At 56.3% G+C, this 20,929-nt stretch overlaps 1 protein-coding gene across 1 annotated transcript in view; it reads left to right on the top strand.

The window, feature by feature from the left end:
• The first annotated feature begins 224 nt into the window (after positions 1-224).
• Positions 225-20,929, top strand: part of vps4a (vacuolar protein sorting 4 homolog A) — a 43,283-nt gene continuing 22,578 nt past the window's right edge. Inside the window, exons 1-10 of the mRNA XM_079255292.1 lie at positions 225-385; positions 1,257-1,368; positions 1,444-1,588; positions 1,663-1,724; positions 7,249-7,368; positions 7,439-7,595; positions 7,670-7,818; positions 7,976-8,057; positions 15,907-16,126; positions 16,204-16,344. Coding sequence (XP_079111418.1) covers positions 365-385; positions 1,257-1,368; positions 1,444-1,588; positions 1,663-1,724; positions 7,249-7,368; positions 7,439-7,595; positions 7,670-7,818; positions 7,976-8,057; positions 15,907-16,126; positions 16,204-16,344 — 1,209 coding nt within the window. The 5' untranslated portion in view covers positions 225-364. The remainder of the gene's footprint in view (positions 386-1,256; positions 1,369-1,443; positions 1,589-1,662; positions 1,725-7,248; positions 7,369-7,438; positions 7,596-7,669; positions 7,819-7,975; positions 8,058-15,906; positions 16,127-16,203; positions 16,345-20,929) is intronic.

Here is a 20,929-nt window from a genome sequence, read left to right as displayed (position 1 = left end):
GCGTATCTTACAAAGTTTTATCATCTGTTGGGTACAAACATAACATTTCACATTTAGATTTATTTAGTTTTAAGCCATAGGCAGCAAATAATTAGTCTGTTACTGAAATGCCATTTCTAATTAGAATTATCTTTCAGAAAAAGGTGGCAGTAATTCTAGTGAATGGAGCAGTAAATTAAACCATTTTCTGTGAAAATCTCAACCGGAAGTCGTTCGCTAGCTTCCGGAAGTTGCTAGCTGTCTCTGCTAGCCGCTGTTCTGTCATGTCGCGGTAAAACATCGGCCGCTGCGTTTCCTCAGCTTTCCGCCTCCCGGGAGGACCAGAAGATAGACATCCAGGCGGGGAGCAGTAAAGGGAGATGAAATGACAACGTCAACTTTACAGGTAAGTTGTTGCTAGCTTTAGCTGCTGGTTGAGCTCGCTCTCCTGTTAGCATGTTAGCACGAGCTGCTAAAGAGGTTAGCTTCGGTTGTTTTGGTTTCCAGAAGGAAATTATTTATTGGTTTGGTTTATAGAAGGAAAATATTTATTGTTTTGGTTAATAGAGGGAAAATATTTAGTGCTTTGGTTAATAGAGGAAAAATATTTATTGTTTTGGTTTATAGAAGGAAAATATTTATTGTTTTGGTTTGTAGAAGGAAAATATTTATTGTTTTGGTTTATAGAAGGAAAATATTTATTGCGGTTCTAAAATTCAGCAAATATTAACTTTCAACAGAAGGCTCCAAGTTTAACGGACAAAAACACAAATATCATTAAACTGTCATTAAAACAGTTTTGATATATATATATATATATATATATATATATATATATATATATATATATATATATATATATATATATATATATATGTGTGTGTGTGTGTGTGTGTGTAAAATGATTTTTTTTATCTATTCATTTTTGAACAAAGCTTGTTGCTTTGTGTTGCAGCAGCGGCTAACAGGGCAGATAATGCTAACGTTAGCAGCAGTGTTAGCATGTCTGGAAGCTCCACCATCAGACTGTTTAGTATTTCGGAGCAGTTTATATCTGATGTCAGTATTTTCTGAGTGAATAAAACAGGAGACGTTTACAGCTGCAGGATGCTGGTGGTGTTAACATCAGCTCCCCCCCATGATGGAAGCTTTGCAGTAACCGGCGCAGTCCTGACAGGCACAGGAAATAACTGGAGATGTTTCTAAGACCCTGAACAACAGCAGCTCTGTTGACATGCAGATGACTGAGACGTGTCTGACTCGTATCTCTGCTACAGAAAGCCATCGATCTGGTCACGAAAGCCACAGAGGAGGACAAGGCCAAGAACTATGAAGAAGCTCTGCGCCTCTACCAACATGCGGTGGAATATTTCCTTCATGCCATCAAATGTAGGCACCTGGCAGCTGCTGAGTGATGGTGAGTTCATGATTTATCGTTCTGACTGGAGGCTGCTTTCTGTGCAGATGAGGCCCACAGCGACAAGGCCAAGGAGAGCATCCGAGCTAAGTGCATGCAGTACCTGGACAGAGCAGAGAAACTCAAGGACTACCTGAAGAACAAAGACAAGCAGGGCAAGAAGCCCGTTAAGGAGGCGCAGAGTAACGACAAGTACGCCGCCGTCCTGCTGCCGGCACGCTGGGCGCTGAAAGCAGGTTTTACTGACGTCTGATGTTTCTCTGCAGGAGCGACAGCGACAGCGAGGGGGAAAACCCAGAGAAGAAGAAACTGCAGGAGCAGCTGATGGGTGGGTCAGGGTTCGTCCCTCCGCCTGGTCCAGGTCTGGTCCAGGTCCATGTCTAGTCCAGGTCCAGTCCAGGTCCAGGTCTAGTCCAGGTCCAGACCAGGTCTAGCTCTAGTCCAGGTCCAGGTCTAGTCCATGTCTGGTCCATGTCTCGTTCGGGTCCAGGTCTAGTCCAGATCCGGTCCATGTCTAGTCCAGGTCCAGACCAGGTCCAGCTGTAGTCCAGGTCCGGTCTGGTCCATGTGTAGTCCAGGTCCGGTCCATGTCTCGTCCGAGTCCAGGTCTAGTCCAGATCTGGTCCATGTCTAGTCCAGGTCCAGACCAGGTCCAGCTGTAGTCCAGGTCCGGTCTGGTCCATGTGTAGTCCAGGTCCGGTCCATGTCTCGTCCGAGTCCAGGTCTAGTCCAGATCTGGTCCAGGTCCATGTGTAGTCGTCTAGGCCAGGTCCAGGTCTAGTCCAGATCCGGTCCATGTCTAGGCCAGGTCCGGTCTGGTCCATGTCTAGTCTGGATCCAGGTCTAGTCCAGGTCTGGTCCATGTCTAGTCCAGGTCCGGTGAGGTCCATTTCTAGTCCAGGTCCAGGGCTGGTCCAGCTGTAGTCCAGGTCCGGTCTGGTCCATGTGTAGTCCAGGTCCGGTCCATGTCTCGTCCGAGTCCAGGTCTAGTCCAGATCTGGTCCAGGTCCATGTGTAGTTTGTCTAGGCCAGGTCCAGGTCTAGTCCAGATCCGGTCCATGTCTAGGCCAGGTCCGGTCTGGTCCATGTCTAGTCTGGATCCATGTCTAGTCCAGGTCTGGTCCATGTCTAGTCCAGGTCTGGTGAGGTCCATTTCTAGTCCAGGTCCAGGGCTGGTCCAGGTCCATGTCTACTCCAGGTCCAGGTCTGGTCTGGTCCACGTCCAGTCCGGTCTTGTCCAGGTCTAGTCCTAGTCCAGGACCATACCAGGTCCAGGTCTGGTCCAGGTCCATGTGTAATCTGTGTCCAGGTCTAGTCCAGACCAGGTCTAGTCCAGGTCCAGCTCTAGTCCAGGTCCGGTCCATGTCTAGTCCAGGACCAGTTCAGGTCCAGACCAGGTCCAGATCTGGTCCAGGTCCGTTTAGAGGCACCTCTGCTCCAACTCACCTGAAACGGATCTCTCGCCTGGTAACCAGGATGGTGGACCTCCAGAACCGGGCTTGGATTGGCCGGACTGGTTCTGGTCGTGTTTTAAACAGCAGGTTTTGTCTCAGATGAAAATGTTCTGCTGGTGATCCGAGCAACGATCAGTCGGGTACGAAAACTGATCGAGGCTCCGTGTAATTAACATAACGTAGAGATATATGTTCATTTCTGCATCGTTCTCAGACCACTGCGCTGTTCGGAGGGACGACATCACTGCTTCAGTAAACATATAAAACATCTAAACATGTATAAAATGTATAAAAGCAGAGCCTGTGGCCTACGGTGTGTCTGTACAGTCTGACTGTTTCAGCCGGACTGATGACGGACGTTTCCACCAGCAGCGCTTTGCTTTCTGTCTGAACATCCTCCTTGCTTTGGTCTCTAATGGCAGAGAATGAAGAAGAGGGGCGGAAAAGACCGAAAAGTGGCAGTGTGGGACCATTTCACACTGAAAAGGACAGAAAACGTAGAGTTGGCGTACCCCCCCCCCCCACTTCACCCCTCCAGGAGGAGATCCAGCTTTCTGATTTATACCAGCAGCAGCAGCGGCTGGTAAAATGTTCAGAGTTCTAACCTGTGATATCAGTCAGCAGTGACGAGGCATGGCGAGGTGTCGGCTGCTAACGCACGCTAACCGTCTGGTAATCCGTCCCTCATCTGTCTCTCCTGCACACACGCAGAGTCAAAGCGCATGTTTTAGGCAGCCTCTGTTCCTGCAGCAAACTTTTATTCCGGATTAAACAGACAGACTTTTACCAGGCGTGTCGTCCACCAAGACATCGGCTAGTTCTTACTGTGGGCATGTTTACAAGTCACTCCTTCTTTCTACGGGAATTCTTCTTTTTATTCTTTTATAAGGCAGAAATTCCTGATCGGTTGAGGATTGTTTCTCCACACATGGAGCACAAACACGTCGGCTGCACCAAATCCTCCTGCATTAGGTCGTAACAACACATGCAACAGCTTCACAGATATACATTTATACATTTACTTTGGTTGAGTTTCTAGTGTTTGTTCTACAAATAATTTAAAAAATAGAATCGTTAGAGTACTCGATTACTCGTAGAAATAATTGACAGAGTACCCGATTCCAAAAGTACTCGCTAGTTGCAGCTCTAGATCATTTCTTTCATTGATCATGGGTCAGAACATTCCCAGTAGAACCAGAACCGAAATGGGCCGACCAGCGTAAACGCTGCCGAGTCCGGACCATGGTTCCACTTTGTTCTCAAAGCGAGGCGAGGTCTGGATGTCTCCGCTCGGTTCTGCTTCGGACCGCTGGCGGCGGCGGACCTCTTGTGGCGGACATCTGGCGGCGGCGGACCTCTTGTGGCGGACATCTGGCGGCGGCGGACCTCTTGTGGCGGACCTCTGGCGGCGGCGGACCTCTTGTGACGGACCTCTGGCGGCGGCGGATCTCTTGTGACGGACCTCTGGCGGCGGCGGACCTCTTGTGACGGACCTCTGGCGGCGGCGGACCTCTTGTGACGGACCTCTGGCGGCGGCGGATCTCTTGTGACGGACATCTGGCGGCGGCGGATCTCTTGTGACGGACCTCTGGCGGCGGCGGATCTCTTGTGACGGACCTCTGGCGGCGGCGGACCTCTTGTGGCGGACATCTGGCGGCGGCGGATCTCTTGTGGCGGACATCTGGCGGCGGCGGATCTCTTGTGGCGGACATCTGGCGGCGGCGGACCTCTTGTGGCGGACCTCTGGCGGCGGCGGACCTCTTGTGACGGACCTCTGGCGGCGGCGGACCTCTTGTGGCGGACCTCTGGCGGCGGCGGACCTCTTGTGACGGACCTCTGGCGGCGGCGGACCTCTTGTGGCGGACATCTGGCGGCGGCGGATCTCTTGTGGCGGACATCTGGCGGCGGCGGACCTCTTGTGACGGACCTCTGGCGGCGGCGGACCTCTTGTGGCGGACATCTGGCGGCGGCGGATCTCTTGTGGCGGACATCTGGCGGCGGCGGACCTCTTGTGACGGACCTCTGGCGGCGGCGGACCTCTTGTGGCGGACATCTGGCGGCGGCGGACCTCTTGTGACGGACATCTGGCGGCGGCGGACCTCTTGTGACGGACCTCTGGCGGCGGCGGACCTCTTGTGGCGGACATCTGGCGGCGGCGGGCCTCTTGTGGCGGACCTCTGGCGGCGGCGGATCTCTTGTGACGGACCTCTGGCGGCGGCGGACCTCTTGTGGCGGACCTCTGGCGGCGGCGGACCTCTTGTGACGGACATCTGGCGGCGGCGGACCTCTTGTGGCGGACCTCTGGCGGCGGCGGATCTCTTGTGACGGACCTCTGGCGGCGGCGGACCTCTTGTGACGGACATCTGGCGGCGGCGGACCTCTTGTGGCGGACCTCTGGCGGCGGCGGACCTCTTGTGACGGACCTCTGGCGGCGGCGGACCTCTTGTGACGGACCTCTGGCGGCGGCGGATCTCTTGTGACGGACCTCTGGCGGCGGCGGACCTCTTGTGGCGGACATCTGGCGGCGGCGGATCTCTTGTGACGGACCTCTGGCGGCGGCGGACCTCTTGTGGCGGACATCTGGCGGCGGCGGACCTCTTGTGGCGGACCTCTGGCGGCGGCGGACCTCTTGTGGCGGACATCTGGCGGCGGCGGACCTCTTGTGACGGACATCTGGCGGCGGCGGACCTCTTGTGGCGGACATCTGGCGGCGGCGGATCTCTTGTGGCGGACATCTGGCGGCGGCGGACCTCTTGTGGCGGACATCTGGCGGCGGCGGACCTCTTGTGGCGGACATCTGGCGGCGGCGGATCTCTTGTGGCGGACATCTGGCGGCGGCGGACCTCTTGTGGCGGACATCTGGCGGCGGCGGACCTCTTGTGACGGACATCTGGCGGCGGCGGACCTCTTGTGGCGGACATCTGGCGGCGGCGGACCTCTTGTGGCGGACATCTGGCGGCGGCGGACCTCTTGTGGCGGACATCTGGCGGCGGCGGACCTCTTGTGACGGACATCTGGCGGCGGCGGACCTCTTGTGGCGGACCTCTGGCGGCGGCGGATCTCTTGTGACGGACCTCTGGCGGCGGCGGACCTCTTGTGGCGGACCTCTGGCGGCGGCGGACCTCTTGTGGCGGACCTCTGGCGGCGGCGGACCTCTTGTGGCGGACCTCTGGCGGCGGCGGACCTCTTGTGGCGGACCTCTGGCGGCGGCGGATCTCTTGTGACGGACCTCTGGCGGCGGCGGACCTCTTGTGGCGGACCTCTGGTGGCGGCGGACCTCTTGTGGCGGACCTCTGGCGGCGGCGGACCTCTTGTGACGGACCTCTGGCGGCGGCGGATCTCTTGTGACGGACCTCTGGCGGCGGCGGACCTCTTGTGGCGGACCTCTGGCGGCGGCGGACCTCTTGTGACGGACCTCTGGCGGCGGCGGACCTCTTGTGGCGGACCTCTGGTGGCGGCGGACCTCTTGTGGCGGACCTCTGGTGGCGGCGGACCTCTTGTGGCGGACCTCTGGCGGCGGCGGACCTCTTGTGGCGGACCTCTGGCGGCGGCGGATCTCTTGTGGCGGACATCTGGCGGCGGCGGACCTCTTGTGGCGGACATCTGGCGGCGGCGGACCTCTTGTGGCGGACCTCTGGTGGCGGCGGACCTCTTGTGGCGGACCTCTGGTGGCGGCGGACCTCTTGTGACGGACCTCTGGCGGCGGCGGACCTCTTGTGGCGGACCTCTGGCGGCGGCGGACCTCTTGTGGCGGACATCTGGCGGCGGCGGACCTCTTGTGACGGACCTCTGGCGGCGGCGGACCTCTTGTGACGGACATCTGGCGGCGGCGGATCTCTTGTGACGGACATCTGGCGGCGGCGGACCTCTTGTGACGGACATCTGGCGGCGGCGGATCTCTTGTGACGGACCTCTGACGGCGGCGGGCCTCTTGTGGCGGACATCTGGCGGCGGCGGACCTCTTGTGGCGGACATCTGGCGGCGGCGGATCTCTTGTGGCGGACATCTGGCGGCGGCGGACCTCTGGCGGCGGCGGACCTCTTGTGACGGACATCTGGCGGCGGCGGATCTCTTGTGACGGACCTCTGACGGCGGCGGGCCTCTTGTGACGGACATCTGGCGGCGGCGGACCTCTTGTGGCGGACATCTGGCGGCGGCGGATCTCTTGTGGCGGACCTCTGGCGGCGGCGGACCTCTTGTGACGGACATCTGGCGGCGGCGGACCTCTTGTGGCGGACATCTGGCGGCGGCGGATCTCTTGTGGCGGACATCTGGCGGCGGCGGACCTCTTGTGGCGGACATCTGGCGGCGGCGGGCCTCTTGTGGCGGACCTCTGACGGCGGCGGGCAGGAATGGAACGTAGAAAAGTCGTCTGACCCGGTTGTTGTCGGTTTTCAGGCGCCATAGTGATGGAGAAACCCAACGTCAGGTGGAACGACGTCGCCGGTCTGGAAGGAGCTAAAGAAGCTCTGAAGGAGGCCGTCATCCTGCCAATCAAATTCCCTCACCTCTTCACAGGTACGGTAGGCTCCTCCCCCATCTCCGAAGCGCGATGCGCTGGCGTTCTGACTCCGCATGTTATCCTCAGGGAAGCGCACTCCGTGGAGAGGAATCCTGCTGTTTGGTCCTCCGGGGACGGGGAAGTCGTACCTGGCCAAGGCCGTGGCCACCGAGGCCAACAACTCCACCTTCTTCTCCGTGTCGTCCTCAGATCTCATGTCCAAGTGGCTCGGCGAGAGCGAGAAGTAGGTTTCTGTCTCCGTGCTGTGTGGCGGCGAAAGGCCCGTTTCTCACGCCCTCCGTCCCGCTGTCCCTCCAGGCTGGTGAAGAACCTGTTCGACTTGGCTCGCCAGCACAAACCCTCCATCATCTTCATCGACGAGGTGGACTCGCTGTGCGGCTCCAGGAACGAGAACGAAAGTGAAGCTGCTCGGCGCATCAAGACGGAGTTTCTGGTCCAGATGCAGGGTGAGTCGGAGGGCGGCGTGTTCCATTTTTACTCGGCGAGTCTGAAGCTCATGTTGCAAACCTTTTTATCAGCAGATGGAAAATGTTTCATCGTTAATGTGATGAACTGTTCGGAGCCAGAAGGAGACAAATGAAGATAAGTTCTGCTTTATTGCAGGCGTGGGAAACAACAACGACGGCATCTTGGTCCTCGGCGCCACCAACATCCCCTGGGTTCTCGACGCCGCCATCCGCAGAAGGTGAACTGACCACTTCGTGTAAACAGTTTGGTTCCTTTGTGCAGCAGGTCGTCGCCGGTAAATACTCGCTTTCTGGCTAGTCTGGAAAAGGTCGTTTGACGTTTTCCACTCGCCTTTCCTATTCAGAAACATTCCTGTTAGCATGCTGCTCGATGTCGCACAATGTCGATGCTGCTCGATGCCGCACAATGTCGATGCCGCTCGATGTCGCACAATGTCGATGCTGCTCGATGCCGCACAATGTCGATGCTGCTCGATGTCGCACAATGTCGATGCTGCTCGATGTCGCACAATGTCGATGCTGCTCGATGCCGCACAATGTCGATGCTGCTCGATGTCGCACAATGTCGATGCTGCTCGATGCCGCACAATGTCGATGCTGCTCGATGTCGCACAATGTCGATGCTGCTCGATGTCGCACAATGTCGATGCTGCTCGATGCCGCACAATGTCGATGCCGCTCGATGTCGCACAATGTCGATGCTGCTCGATGCCGCACAATGTCGATGCCGCTCGATGCCGCACAATGTCGATGCTGCTCGATGCCGCACAATGTCGATGCTGCTCGATGCCGCACAATGTCGATGCTGCTCGATGCCGCACAATGTCGATGCCGCACAATGTCGATGCTGCTCGATGCCGCACAATGTCGATGCTGCTCGATGTCGCACAATGTCGATGCTGCTCGATGTCGCACAATGTCGATGCTGCTCGATGCCGCACAATGTCGATGCTGCTCGATGTCGCACAATGTCGATGCCGCACAATGTCGATGCTGCTCGATGTCGCACAATGTCGATGCTGCTCGATGTCGCACAATGTCGATGCTGCTCGATGCCGCACAATGTCGATGCCGCACAATGTCGATGCTGCTCGATGCCGCACAATGTCGATGCTGCTCGATGCCGCACAATGTCGATGCCGCACAATGTCGATGCCGCACAATGTCGATGCCGCACAATGTCGATGCTGCTCGATGCCGCACAATGTCGATGCCGCACAATGTCGATGCCGCACAATGTCGATGCTGCTCGATGCCGCACAATGTCGATGCCGCACAATGTCGATGCTGCTCGATGCCGCACAATGTCGATGCTGCTCGATGCCGCACAATGTCGATGCTGCTCGATGCCGCACAATGTCGATGCTGCTCGATGCCGCACAATGTCGATGCTGCTCGATGTCGCACAATGTCGATGCCGCACAATGTCGATGCTGCTCGATGTCGCACAATGTCGATGCTGCTCGATGTCGCACAATGTCGATGCCGCACAATGTCGATGCTGCTCGATGTCGCACAATGTCGATGCTGCTCGATGTCGCACAATGTCGATGTCGCACAATGTCGATGCTGCTCGATGCCGCACAATGTCGATGCCGCACAATGTCGATGCCGCTCGATGTCGCACAATGTCGATGCTGCTCGATGCCGCACAATGTCGATGCTGCTCGATGTCGCACAATGTCGATGCCGCACAATGTCGATGCTGCTCGATGTCGCACAATGTCGATGCTGCTCGATGTCGCACAATGTCGATGCCGCACAATGTCGATGCCGCTCGATGTCGCACAATGTCGATGCTGCTCGATGTCGCACAATGTCGATGTCGCACAATGTCGATGCTGCTCGATGTCGCACAATGTCGATGCTGCTCGATGTCGCACAATGTCGATGCTGCTCGATGTCGCACAATGTCGATGCTGCTCGATGTCGCACAATGTCGATGCCGCACAATGTCGATGCTGCTCGATGTCGCACAATGTCGATGCCGCACAATGTCGATGCTGCTCGATGTCGCACAATGTCGATGCTGCTCGATGCCGCACAATGTCGATGCCGCACAATGTCGATGCTGCTCGATGTCGCACAATGTCGATGCTGCTCGATGCCGCACAATGTCGATGCTGCTCGATGCCGCACAATGTCGATGCTGCTCGATGCCGCACAATGTCGATGCTGCTCGATGCCGCACAATGTCGATGCTGCTCGATGCCGCACAATGTCGATGCTGCTCGATGCCGCACAATGTCGATGCTGCTCGATGCCGCACAATGTCGATGCCGCACAATGTCGATGCCGCACAATGTCGATGCTGCTCGATGCCGCACAATGTCGATGCTGCTCGATGCCGCACAATGTCGATGCTGCTCGATGCCGCACAATGTCGATGCTGCTCGATGTCGCACAATGTCGATGCCGCACAATGTCGATGCTGCTCGATGTCGCACAATGTCGATGCTGCTCGATGTCGCACAATGTCGATGCCGCACAATGTCGATGCTGCTCGATGTCGCACAATGTCGATGCTGCTCGATGCCGCACAATGTCGATGCTGCTCGATGTCGCACAATGTCGATGCCGCACAATGTCGATGCTGCTCGATGTCGCACAATGTCGATGCTGCTCGATGTCGCACAATGTCGATGCCGCACAATGTCGATGCCGCTCGATGTCGCACAATGTCGATGCTGCTCGATGCCGCACAATGTCGATGCTGCTCGATGTCGCACAATGTCGATGCCGCACAATGTCGATGCTGCTCGATGTCGCACAATGTCGATGCTGCTCGATGCCGCACAATGTCGATGCCGCACAATGTCGATGCTGCTCGATGTCGCACAATGTCGATGCTGCTCGATGCCGCACAATGTCGATGCTGCTCGATGCCGCACAATGTCGATGCTGCTCGATGCCGCACAATGTCGATGCTGCTCGATGCCGCACAATGTCGATGCTGCTCGATGCCGCACAATGTCGATGCTGCTCGATGCCGCACAATGTCGATGCTGCTCGATGCCGCACAATGTCGATGCCGCTCGATGTCGCACAATGTCGATGCCGCACAATGTCGATGCCGCACAATGTCGATGCCGCACAATGTCGATGCCGCACAATGTCGATGCTGCTCGATGCCGCACAATGTCGATGCCGCACAATGTCGATGCCGCACAATGTCGATGCTGCTCGATGCCGCACAATGTCGATGCTGCTCGATGCCGCACAATGTCGATGCTGCTCGATGCCGCACAATGTCGATGCTGCTCGATGCCGCACAATGTCGATGCTGCTCGATGCCGCACAATGTCGATGCTGCTCGATGCCGCACAATGTCGATGCTGCTCGATGCCGCACAATGTCGATGCCGCACAATGTCGATGCTGCTCGATGCCGCACAATGTCGATGCTGCTCGATGCCGCACAATGTCGATGCTGCTCGATGCCGCACAATGTCGATGCCGCACAATGTCGATGCCGCACAATGTCGATGCCGCACAATGTCGATGCCGCACAATGTCGATGCTGCTCGATGCCGCACAATGTCGATGCCGCACAATGTCGATGCCGCACAATGTCGATGCCGCTCGATGTCGCACAATGTCGATGCTGCTCGATGCCGCACAATGTCGATGCTGCTCGATGCCGCACAATGTCGATGCTGCTCGATGTCGCACAATGTCGATGCCGCACAATGTCGATGCCGCTCGATGTCGCACAATGTCGATGCCGCTCGATGCCGCACAATGTCGATGCTGCTCGATGCCGCACAATGTCGATGCTGCTCGATGTCGCACAATGTCGATGCCGCACAATGTCGATGCTGCTCGATGTCGCACAATGTCGATGCTGCTCGATGTCGCACAATGTCGATGCTGCTCGATGCCGCACAATGTCGATGCCGCACAATGTCGATGCTGCTCGATGCCGCACAATGTCGATGCTGCTCGATGCCGCACAATGTCGATGCCGCACAATGTCGATGCCGCACAATGTCGATGCCGCACAATGTCGATGCTGCTCGATGCCGCACAATGTCGATGCCGCACAATGTCGATGCCGCACAATGTCGATGCTGCTCGATGCCGCACAATGTCGATGCCGCACAATGTCGATGCTGCTCGATGCCGCACAATGTCGATGCTGCTCGATGCCGCACAATGTCGATGCTGCTCGATGCCGCACAATGTCGATGCTGCTCGATGCCGCACAATGTCGATGCTGCTCGATGTCGCACAATGTCGATGCCGCACAATGTCGATGCTGCTCGATGTCGCACAATGTCGATGCTGCTCGATGTCGCACAATGTCGATGCCGCACAATGTCGATGCTGCTCGATGTCGCACAATGTCGATGCTGCTCGATGTCGCACAATGTCGATGTCGCACAATGTCGATGCTGCTCGATGCCGCACAATGTCGATGCCGCACAATGTCGATGCCGCTCGATGTCGCACAATGTCGATGCTGCTCGATGCCGCACAATGTCGATGCTGCTCGATGTCGCACAATGTCGATGCCGCACAATGTCGATGCTGCTCGATGTCGCACAATGTCGATGCTGCTCGATGTCGCACAATGTCGATGCCGCACAATGTCGATGCCGCTCGATGTCGCACAATGTCGATGCTGCTCGATGTCGCACAATGTCGATGTCGCACAATGTCGATGCTGCTCGATGTCGCACAATGTCGATGCTGCTCGATGTCGCACAATGTCGATGCTGCTCGATGTCGCACAATGTCGATGCTGCTCGATGTCGCACAATGTCGATGCCGCACAATGTCGATGCTGCTCGATGTCGCACAATGTCGATGCTGCTCGATGCCGCACAATGTCGATGCCGCACAATGTCGATGCTGCTCGATGTCGCACAATGTCGATGCTGCTCGATGCCGCACAATGTCGATGCTGCTCGATGCCGCACAATGTCGATGCTGCTCGATGCCGCACAATGTCGATGCTGCTCGATGCCGCACAATGTCGATGCTGCTCGATGCCGCACAATGTCGATGCTGCTCGATGCCGCACAATGTCGATGCTGCTCGATGCCGCACAATGTCGATGCCGCACAATGTCGATGCCGCACAATGTCGATGCTGCTCGATGCCGCACAATGTCGATGCCGCACAATGTCGATGCCGCACAATGTCGATGCTGCTCGATGCCGCACAATGTCGATGCCGCACAATGTCGATGCCGCACAATGTCGATGCTGCTCGATGCCGCACAATGTCGATGCTGCTCGATGCCGCACAATGTCGATGCTGCTCGATGCCGCACAATGTCGATGCTGCTCGATGTCGCACAATGTCGATGCCGCACAATGTCGATGCTGCTCGATGTCGCACAATGTCGATGCTGCTCGATGTCGCACAATGTCGATGCCGCACAATGTCGATGCTGCTCGATGTCGCACAATGTCGATGCTGCTCGATGCCGCACAATGTCGATGCTGCTCGATGTCGCACAATGTCGATGCCGCACAATGTCGATGCTGCTCGATGTCGCACAATGTCGATGCTGCTCGATGTCGCACAATGTCGATGCCGCACAATGTCGATGCCGCTCGATGTCGCACAATGTCGATGCCGCACAATGTCGATGCCGCTCGATGTCGCACAATGTCGATGCTGCTCGATGTCGCACAATGTCGATGCCGCACAATGTCGATGCTGCTCGATGTCGCACAATGTCGATGCTGCTCGATGCCGCACAATGTCGATGCCGCACAATGTCGATGCTGCTCGATGTCGCACAATGTCGATGCTGCTCGATGCCGCACAATGTCGATGCTGCTCGATGCCGCACAATGTCGATGCTGCTCGATGCCGCACAATGTCGATGCTGCTCGATGCCGCACAATGTCGATGCTGCTCGATGCCGCACAATGTCGATGCTGCTCGATGCCGCACAATGTCGATGCCGCACAATGTCGATGCCGCACAATGTCGATGCCGCACAATGTCGATGCTGCTCGATGCCGCACAATGTCGATGCCGCACAATGTCGATGCCGCACAATGTCGATGCTGCTCGATGTCGCACAATGTCGATGCTGCTCGATGCCGCACAATGTCGATGCTGCTCGATGCCGCACAATGTCGATGCTGCTCGATGTCGCACAATGTCGATGCTGCTCGATGCCGCACAATGTCGATGCTGCTCGATGTCGCACAATGTCGATGCTGCTCGATGTCGCACAATGTCGATGCTGCTCGATGTCGCACAATGTCGATGCTGCTCGATGCCGCACAATGTCGATGCTGCTCGATGTCGCACAATGTCGATGCTGCTCGATGTCGCACAATGTCGATGCTGCTCGATGTCGCACAATGTCGATGCCGCACAATGTCGATGCTGCTCGATGTCGCACAATGTCGATGCTGCTCGATGCCGCACAATGTCGATGCTGCTCGATGCCGCACAATGTCGATGCCGCACAATGTCGATGCTGCTCGATGTCGCACAATGTCGATGCTGCTCGATGTCGCACAATGTCGATGCTGCTCGATGCCGCACAATGTCGATGCTGCTCGATGCCGCACAATGTCGATGCTGCTCGATGCCGCACAATGTCGATGCTGCTCGATGTCGCACAATGTCGATGCTGCTCGATGTCGCACAATGTCGATGCTGCTCGATGCCGCACAATGTCGATGCTGCTCGATGCCGCACAATGTCGATGCTGCTCGATGCCGCACAATGTCGATGCTGCTCGATGCCGCACAATGTCGATGCTGCTCGATGCCGCACAATGTCGATGCTGCTCGATGCCGCACAATGTCGATGCTGCTCGATGCCGCACAATGTCGATGCTGCTCGATGCCGCACAATGTCGATGCTGCTCGATGTCGCACAATGTCGATGCTGCTCGATGCCGCACAATGTCGATGCTGCTCGATGCCGCACAATGTCGATGCCGCACAATGTCGATGCTGCTCGATGTCGCACAATGTCGATGCCGCACAATGTCGATGCCGCTCGATGTCGCACAATGTCGATGCCGCTCGATGTCGCACAATGTCAATGCCGCTCGATGTCGCACAATGTCGATGCTGCTCGATGCCGCACAATGTCGATGCTGCTCGATGCCGCACAATGTCGATGCTGCTCGATGCCGCACAATGTCGATGCTGCTCGATGTCGCACAATGTCATCTACGTCTGTTGGTTCACAGCAGAAGGTTTTTTTTTTTAGCCAGATCACAACAAAACCAGCGTTTTTGGTTCAGTTTTACTTCCAGTTTGTGTCTCAGGATGGGAAACCCCGACACGCTGGTCCTCCTCTGTCCAGCAGTCTGCAGGGAAGCAACGCTCAAAACAAACTCCATCCTTTGCTGTCTAGTCGTTGTTTCATTGGGAACAAATGTACTTTTCCTTCACAGCCGACGTGTCAGAGCTGAAACGTCCACAACAGTTTTGGCACAACCTGGAGAAAATAGAGACGGGAGAATGTTCTGTAGTGTGTCCTTAAATCTCCAGCAGGTCCTCCTGCTCAGAGACATGTTCCTCTGGGTGAAGTGGTTCCTCGTCCTGATAGTAGTCTATACATTCTGTATTCATGAACAATAAGAAATATAGTTAGACGCCTCAGTTTACTGTAAATCTGTAAAAACTCTGACCAATCCAAACGTTCCGACCCAAATGGAGCTGTTCATTTTTTATATTACCGTAAGCTTCTTCTCCCGGCTCCCCTCCTCCCCCTCCAGCAGCGGATACCTGATAGCCACACCCTGCATATAAACAGCGTGTTAGGATGAAAATACAAAGTAGTGAAGAAGAAACTCGGAAGGCAAACATGGCTGAGAAAATGCAGGAAGGATTTCCCGACCCGGCTCGGTTTATTTGCCTCCTCCTGCTAAACAGCAGAGAAAGAGAAAATCCTTGGTGGAAAAAGCTGCGAATAAAAAAGCCTCGGATCATGCAAGGAGTAGAACCAGAGGGGGAGGAGCCAAGACAAGGCGCTAGCCCCCCTAGCTTTAAGTGGACAAAAGTTGACAGAAACGAGTCTAAATGGAGTTCAGCTCAATGAAACCATAACCTGTTCCTGGTTCTCCTGGTCTGCATGTCAGGTTTGAGAAGCGGATCTACATCCCTCTGCCAGAGGAGCTGGCTCGCGCCCAGATGTTCCGGCTTCATCTGGGCAACACGCCGCACAGCCTGAGCGAGGCCGACCTGCGGGACCTGGCTCGGAAAACGGACGGCTACTCCGGCGCTGACATTAGCATCATCGTCCGGGACGCTCTAATGCAGCCGGTCCGGAAGGTTCAGTCCGCCACACACTTTAAAAAGGTGAGAAACGTGTCGGCGAGGTCAGATCAGCCGTCTGGGTACAGCTGGATAATTAGACAGGAGCTTTTCTCCCGCAGGTACGTGGTCCGTCCCGGAGCAACAACCAGGTGATGGTGGACGACCTGTTGACCCCGTGTTCCCCTGGTGACCCTGCAGCCATAGAGATGACCTGGATGGATGTGCCGAGTGATAAACTGCTGGAGCCCATCGTCTGCATGGTGAGAAGCAGCCTGAAGGTCATGTTTCCCTTACGGGAGGGTTCAGTAGCTCCGGTCCAGTAGAGATCAGTAAGACCAGTAGAGATCGGTAGCTCCGGTCCAGTAGAGATCAGTAAGACCAGTAGAGATCGGTAGCTCCGGTCCAGTAGAGATCAGTAGCTCCGGTCCAGTAGAGATCAGTAAGACCAGTAGAGATCGGTAGCTCCGGTCCAGTAGAGATCAGTAGCTCCGGTCCAGTAGAGATCAGTAAGACCAGTAGAGATCGGTAGCTCCGGTCCAGTAGAGATCGGTAGCTCCGGTCCAGTAGAGATCGGTAAGACCAGTAGAGATCGGTAGCTCCGGTCCAGTAGAGATCAGTAGCTCCGGTCCAGTAGAGATCAGTAGCTCCGGTCCAGTAGAGATCAGTAAGACCAGTAGAGATCGGTAGCTCCGGTCCAGTAGAGATCGGTAGCTCCGGTCCAGTAGAGATCGGTAGGACCAGTAGAGATCGGTAGCTCCGGTCCAGTAGAGATCGGTAGGACCAGTAGAGATCGGTAGCTCCGGTCCAGTAGAGATCAGTAAGACCAGTAGAGATCGGTAGCTCCGGTCCAGTAGAGATCAGTAGCTCCGGTCCAGTAGAGATCGGTAGGACCAGTAGAGATCGGTAGCTCCGGTCCAGTAGAGATCGGTAGCTCCGGTCCAGTAGAGATCGGTAGGACCAGTAGAGATCGGTAGCTCCGGTCCAGTAGGGATCGGTAGCTCCGGTCCAGTAGAGATCGGTAGCTCCGGTCCAGTAGAGATCGGTAGCTCCGGTCCAGAAGAGATCGGTAGCTCCGGTCCAGTAGAGATCGGTAGCTCCGGTCCAGTAGGGATCGGTAGGACCAGTAGAGATCGGTAGCTCCGGTCCAGTAGAGATCGGTAGGACCAGTAGAGATCGGTAGCTCCGGTCCAGTAGAGATCGGTAGCTCCGGTCCAGAAGAGATCGGTAGCTCCGGTCCAGTAGAGATCGGTAGCTCCGGTCCAGTAGGGATCGGTAGGACCAGTAGAGATCGGTAGCTCCGGTCCAGTAGAGATCGGTAGGACCAGTAGAGATCGGTAGGACCAGTAGAGATCGGTAGCTCCGGTCCAGTAGAGATCGGTAGCTCCGGTCCAGTAGAGATCGGTAGGACCAGTAGAGATCGGTAGCTCCGGTCCAGTAGGGATCGGTAGCTCCGGTCCAGTAGGGATCGGTAGCTCCGGTCCAGTAGAGATCGGTAGCTCCGGTCCAGTAAAGATCGGTAGCTCCGGTCCAGTAGAGATCGGTAGCTCCGGTCCAGTAGGGATCGGTAGCTCCGGTCCAGTAGGGATCGGTAGGACCAGTAGAGATCTGTAGCTCCGGTCCAGTAGGGATCGGTAGGACCAGTAGGGATCGGTAGGACCAGTAGAGATCGGTAGCTCCGGTCCAGTAGAGATCAGTAGGACCAGTAGAGATCGGTAGCTCCGGTCCAGTAGAGATCAGTAGGACCAGTAGAGATCGGTAGCTCCGGTCCAGTAGAGATCAGTAGGACCAGTAGAGATCGGTAGCTCCGGTCCAGTAGAGATCAGTAGGACCAGTAGAGATCGGTAGCTCCGGTCCAGTAGAGATCGGTAGCTCCGGTCCAGTAGAGATCGGTAGCTCCGGTCCAGTAGAGATCGGTCGGACCAGTAGAGAACGGTGGCTCCGGTCCAGTAGAGATCGGTGGCTCCGGTCCAGTAGAGATCGGTAGGACCAGTAGAGATCGGTAGCTCCGGTCCAGTAGAGATCGGTAGGACCAGTAGAGATCGGTAGCTCCGGTCCAGTAGAGATCGGTAGCTCCGGTCCAGTAGGGATCGGTAGCTCCGGTCCAGTAGAGATCGGTAGCTCCGGTCCAGTAGGGATCGGTAGCTCCGGTCCAGTAGGGATCGGTAGCTCCGGTCCAGTAGGGATCAGTAGCGCCGGTCCAGTAGGGATCGGTAGCTCCGGTCCAGTAGAGATCGGTAGCTCCGGTCCAGTAGAGATCGGTAGCTCCGGTCCAGTAGAGATCGGTAGCTCCGGTCCAGTAGGGATCGGTAGCTCCGGTCCAGTAGGGATCGGTAGGACCAGTAGGGATCGGTAGGACCAGTAGAGATCGGTAGCTCCGGTCCAGTAGAGATCGGTATCTCCGGTCCAGTAGAGATCAGTAGGACCAGTAGAGATCGGTAGCTCCGGTCCAGTAGAGATCAGTAGGACCAGTAGAGATCGGTAGCTCCGGTCCAGTAGAGATCGGTAGCTCCGGTCCAGTAGAGATCGGTAGCTCCGGTCCAGTAGAGATCGGTAGCTCCGGTCCAGTAGAGATCGGTCGGACCAGTAGAGAACGGTAGCTCCGGTCCAGTAGAGATCGGTGGCTCCGGTCCAGTAGAGATCGGTGGCTCCGGTCCAGTAGAGATCGGTGGCTCCGGTCCAGTAGAGATCGGTGGCTCCGGTCCAGTAGAGATCAGTAGGACCAGTAGAGATCGGTAGCTCCGGTCCAGTAGAGATCGGTAGCTCCGGTCCAGTAGGGATCGGTGGCTCCGGTCCAGTAGGGATCGGTGGCTCCGGTCCAGTAGAGATCAGTAGGACCAGTAGAGATCGGTAGCTCCGGTCCAGTAGAGATCGGTAGGACCAGTAGAGATCGGTAGCTCCGGTCCAGTAGAGATCGGTGGCTCCGGTCCAGTAGAGATCAGTAGGACCAGTAGAGATCGGTAGCTCCGGTCCAGTAGAGATCGGTAGGACCAGTAGAGATCGGTAGGACCAGTAGAGATCGGTAGCTCCGGTCCAGTAGAGATCGGTATCTCCGGTTCAGTAGAGATCAGTAGGACCAGTAAGGATCGGTAGCACCGGTCCAGTAGAGATCAGTAGGACCAGTAGAGATTGGTAGCTCCGGTCCAGTAGAGATCGGTAGGACCAGTAGAGATCGGTAGCTCCGGTCCAGTAGAGATCAGTAGGACCAGTAGAGATCGGTAGCTCCGGTCCAGTAGAGATCGGTGGCTCCGGTCCAGTAGAGATCAGTAGGACCAGTAGAGATCGGTAGCTCCGGTCCAGTAGAGATCGGTAGCTCCGGTCCAGTAGAGATCAGTAGGACCAGTAGAGATCGGTAGCTCCGGTCCAGTAGAGATCAGTAGGACCAGTAGAGATCGGTAGCTCCGGTCCAGAAGAGATCGGTAGCTCCGGTCCAGTAGGGATCGGTAGGACCAGTAGAGATCGGTAGCTCCGGTCCAGTAGAGATCGGTAGGACCAGTAGAGATCGGTAGCTCCGGTCCAGTAGAGATCGGTAGCTCCGGTCCAGAAGAGATCGGTAGCTCCGGTCCAGTAGAGATCGGTAGCTCCGGTCCAGTAGGGATCGGTAGGACCAGTAGAGATCGGTAGCTCCGGTCCAGTAGAGATCGGTAGGACCAGTAGAGATCGGTAGCTCCGGTCCAGTAGGGATCGGTAGCTCCGGTCCAGTAGAGATCGGTAGCTCCGGTCCAGTAGGGATCGGTAGGACCAGTAGGGATCGGTAGGACCAGTAGAGATCGGTAGCTCCGGTCCAGTAGAGATCGGTAGCTCCGGTCCAGTAGAGATCGGTATCTCCGGTCCAGTAGAGATCAGTAGGACCAGTAGAGATCGGTAGCTCCGGTCCAGTAGAGATCAGTAGGACCAGTAGAGATCGGTAGCTCCGGTCCAGTAGAGATCGGTAGCTCCGGTCCAGTAGAGATCGGTAGCTCCGGTCCAGTAGAGATCGGTCGGACCAGTAGAGAACGGTAGCTCCGGTCCAGTAGAGATCGGTGGCTCCGGTCCAGTAGAGATCGGTGGCTCCGGTCCAGTAGAGATCAGTAGGACCAGTAGAGATCGGTAGCTCCGGTCCAGTAGAGATCGGTAGCTCCGGTCCAGTAGAGATCGGTAGCTCCGGTCCAGTAGAGATCGGTGGCTCCGGTCCAGTAGGGATCGGTGGCTCCGGTCCAGTAGAGATCAGTAGGACCAGTAGAGATCGGTAGCTCCGGTCCAGTAGAGATCGGTAGCTCCGGTCCAGTAGGGATCGGTAGGACCAGTAGGGATCGGTAGGACCAGTAGAGATCGGTAGCTCCGGTCCAGTAGAGATCGGTATCTCCGGTCCAGTAGAGATCAGTAGGACCAGTAGAGATCGGTAGCTCCGGTCCAGTAGAGATCAGTAGGACCAGTAGAGATCGGTAGCTCCGGTCCAGTAGAGATCGGTAGCTCCGGTCCAGTAGAGATCGGTAGCTCCGGTCCAGTAGAGATCGGTAGCTCCGGTCCAGTAGAGATCGGTCGGACCAGTAGAGAACGGTAGCTCCGGTCCAGTAGAGATCGGTGGCTCCGGTCCAGTAGAGATCGGTGGCTCCGGTCCAGTAGAGATCAGTAGGACCAGTAGAGATCGGTAGCTCCGGTCCAGTAGAGATCGGTAGCTCCGGTCCAGTAGAGATCGGTAGCTCCGGTCCAGTAGAGATCGGTGGCTCCGGTCCAGTAGGGATCGGTGGCTCCGGTCCAGTAGAGATCAGTAGGACCAGTAGAGATCGGTAGCTCCGGTCCAGTAGAGATCGGTAGGACCAGTAGAGATCGGTAGCTCCGGTCCAGTAGAGATCGGTAGCTCCGGTC

Source organism: Telmatherina bonti (genome assembly GCF_933228915.1).
Source record: "Telmatherina bonti genome assembly, chromosome: 2".
In the NCBI taxonomy this organism is placed as follows: Eukaryota; Metazoa; Chordata; class Actinopteri; order Atheriniformes; family Telmatherinidae; genus Telmatherina; species Telmatherina bonti.
The sequence above is the reverse complement of the archived record's forward strand: the minus strand, read 5'-3'. Positions and strand labels throughout refer to the sequence as shown.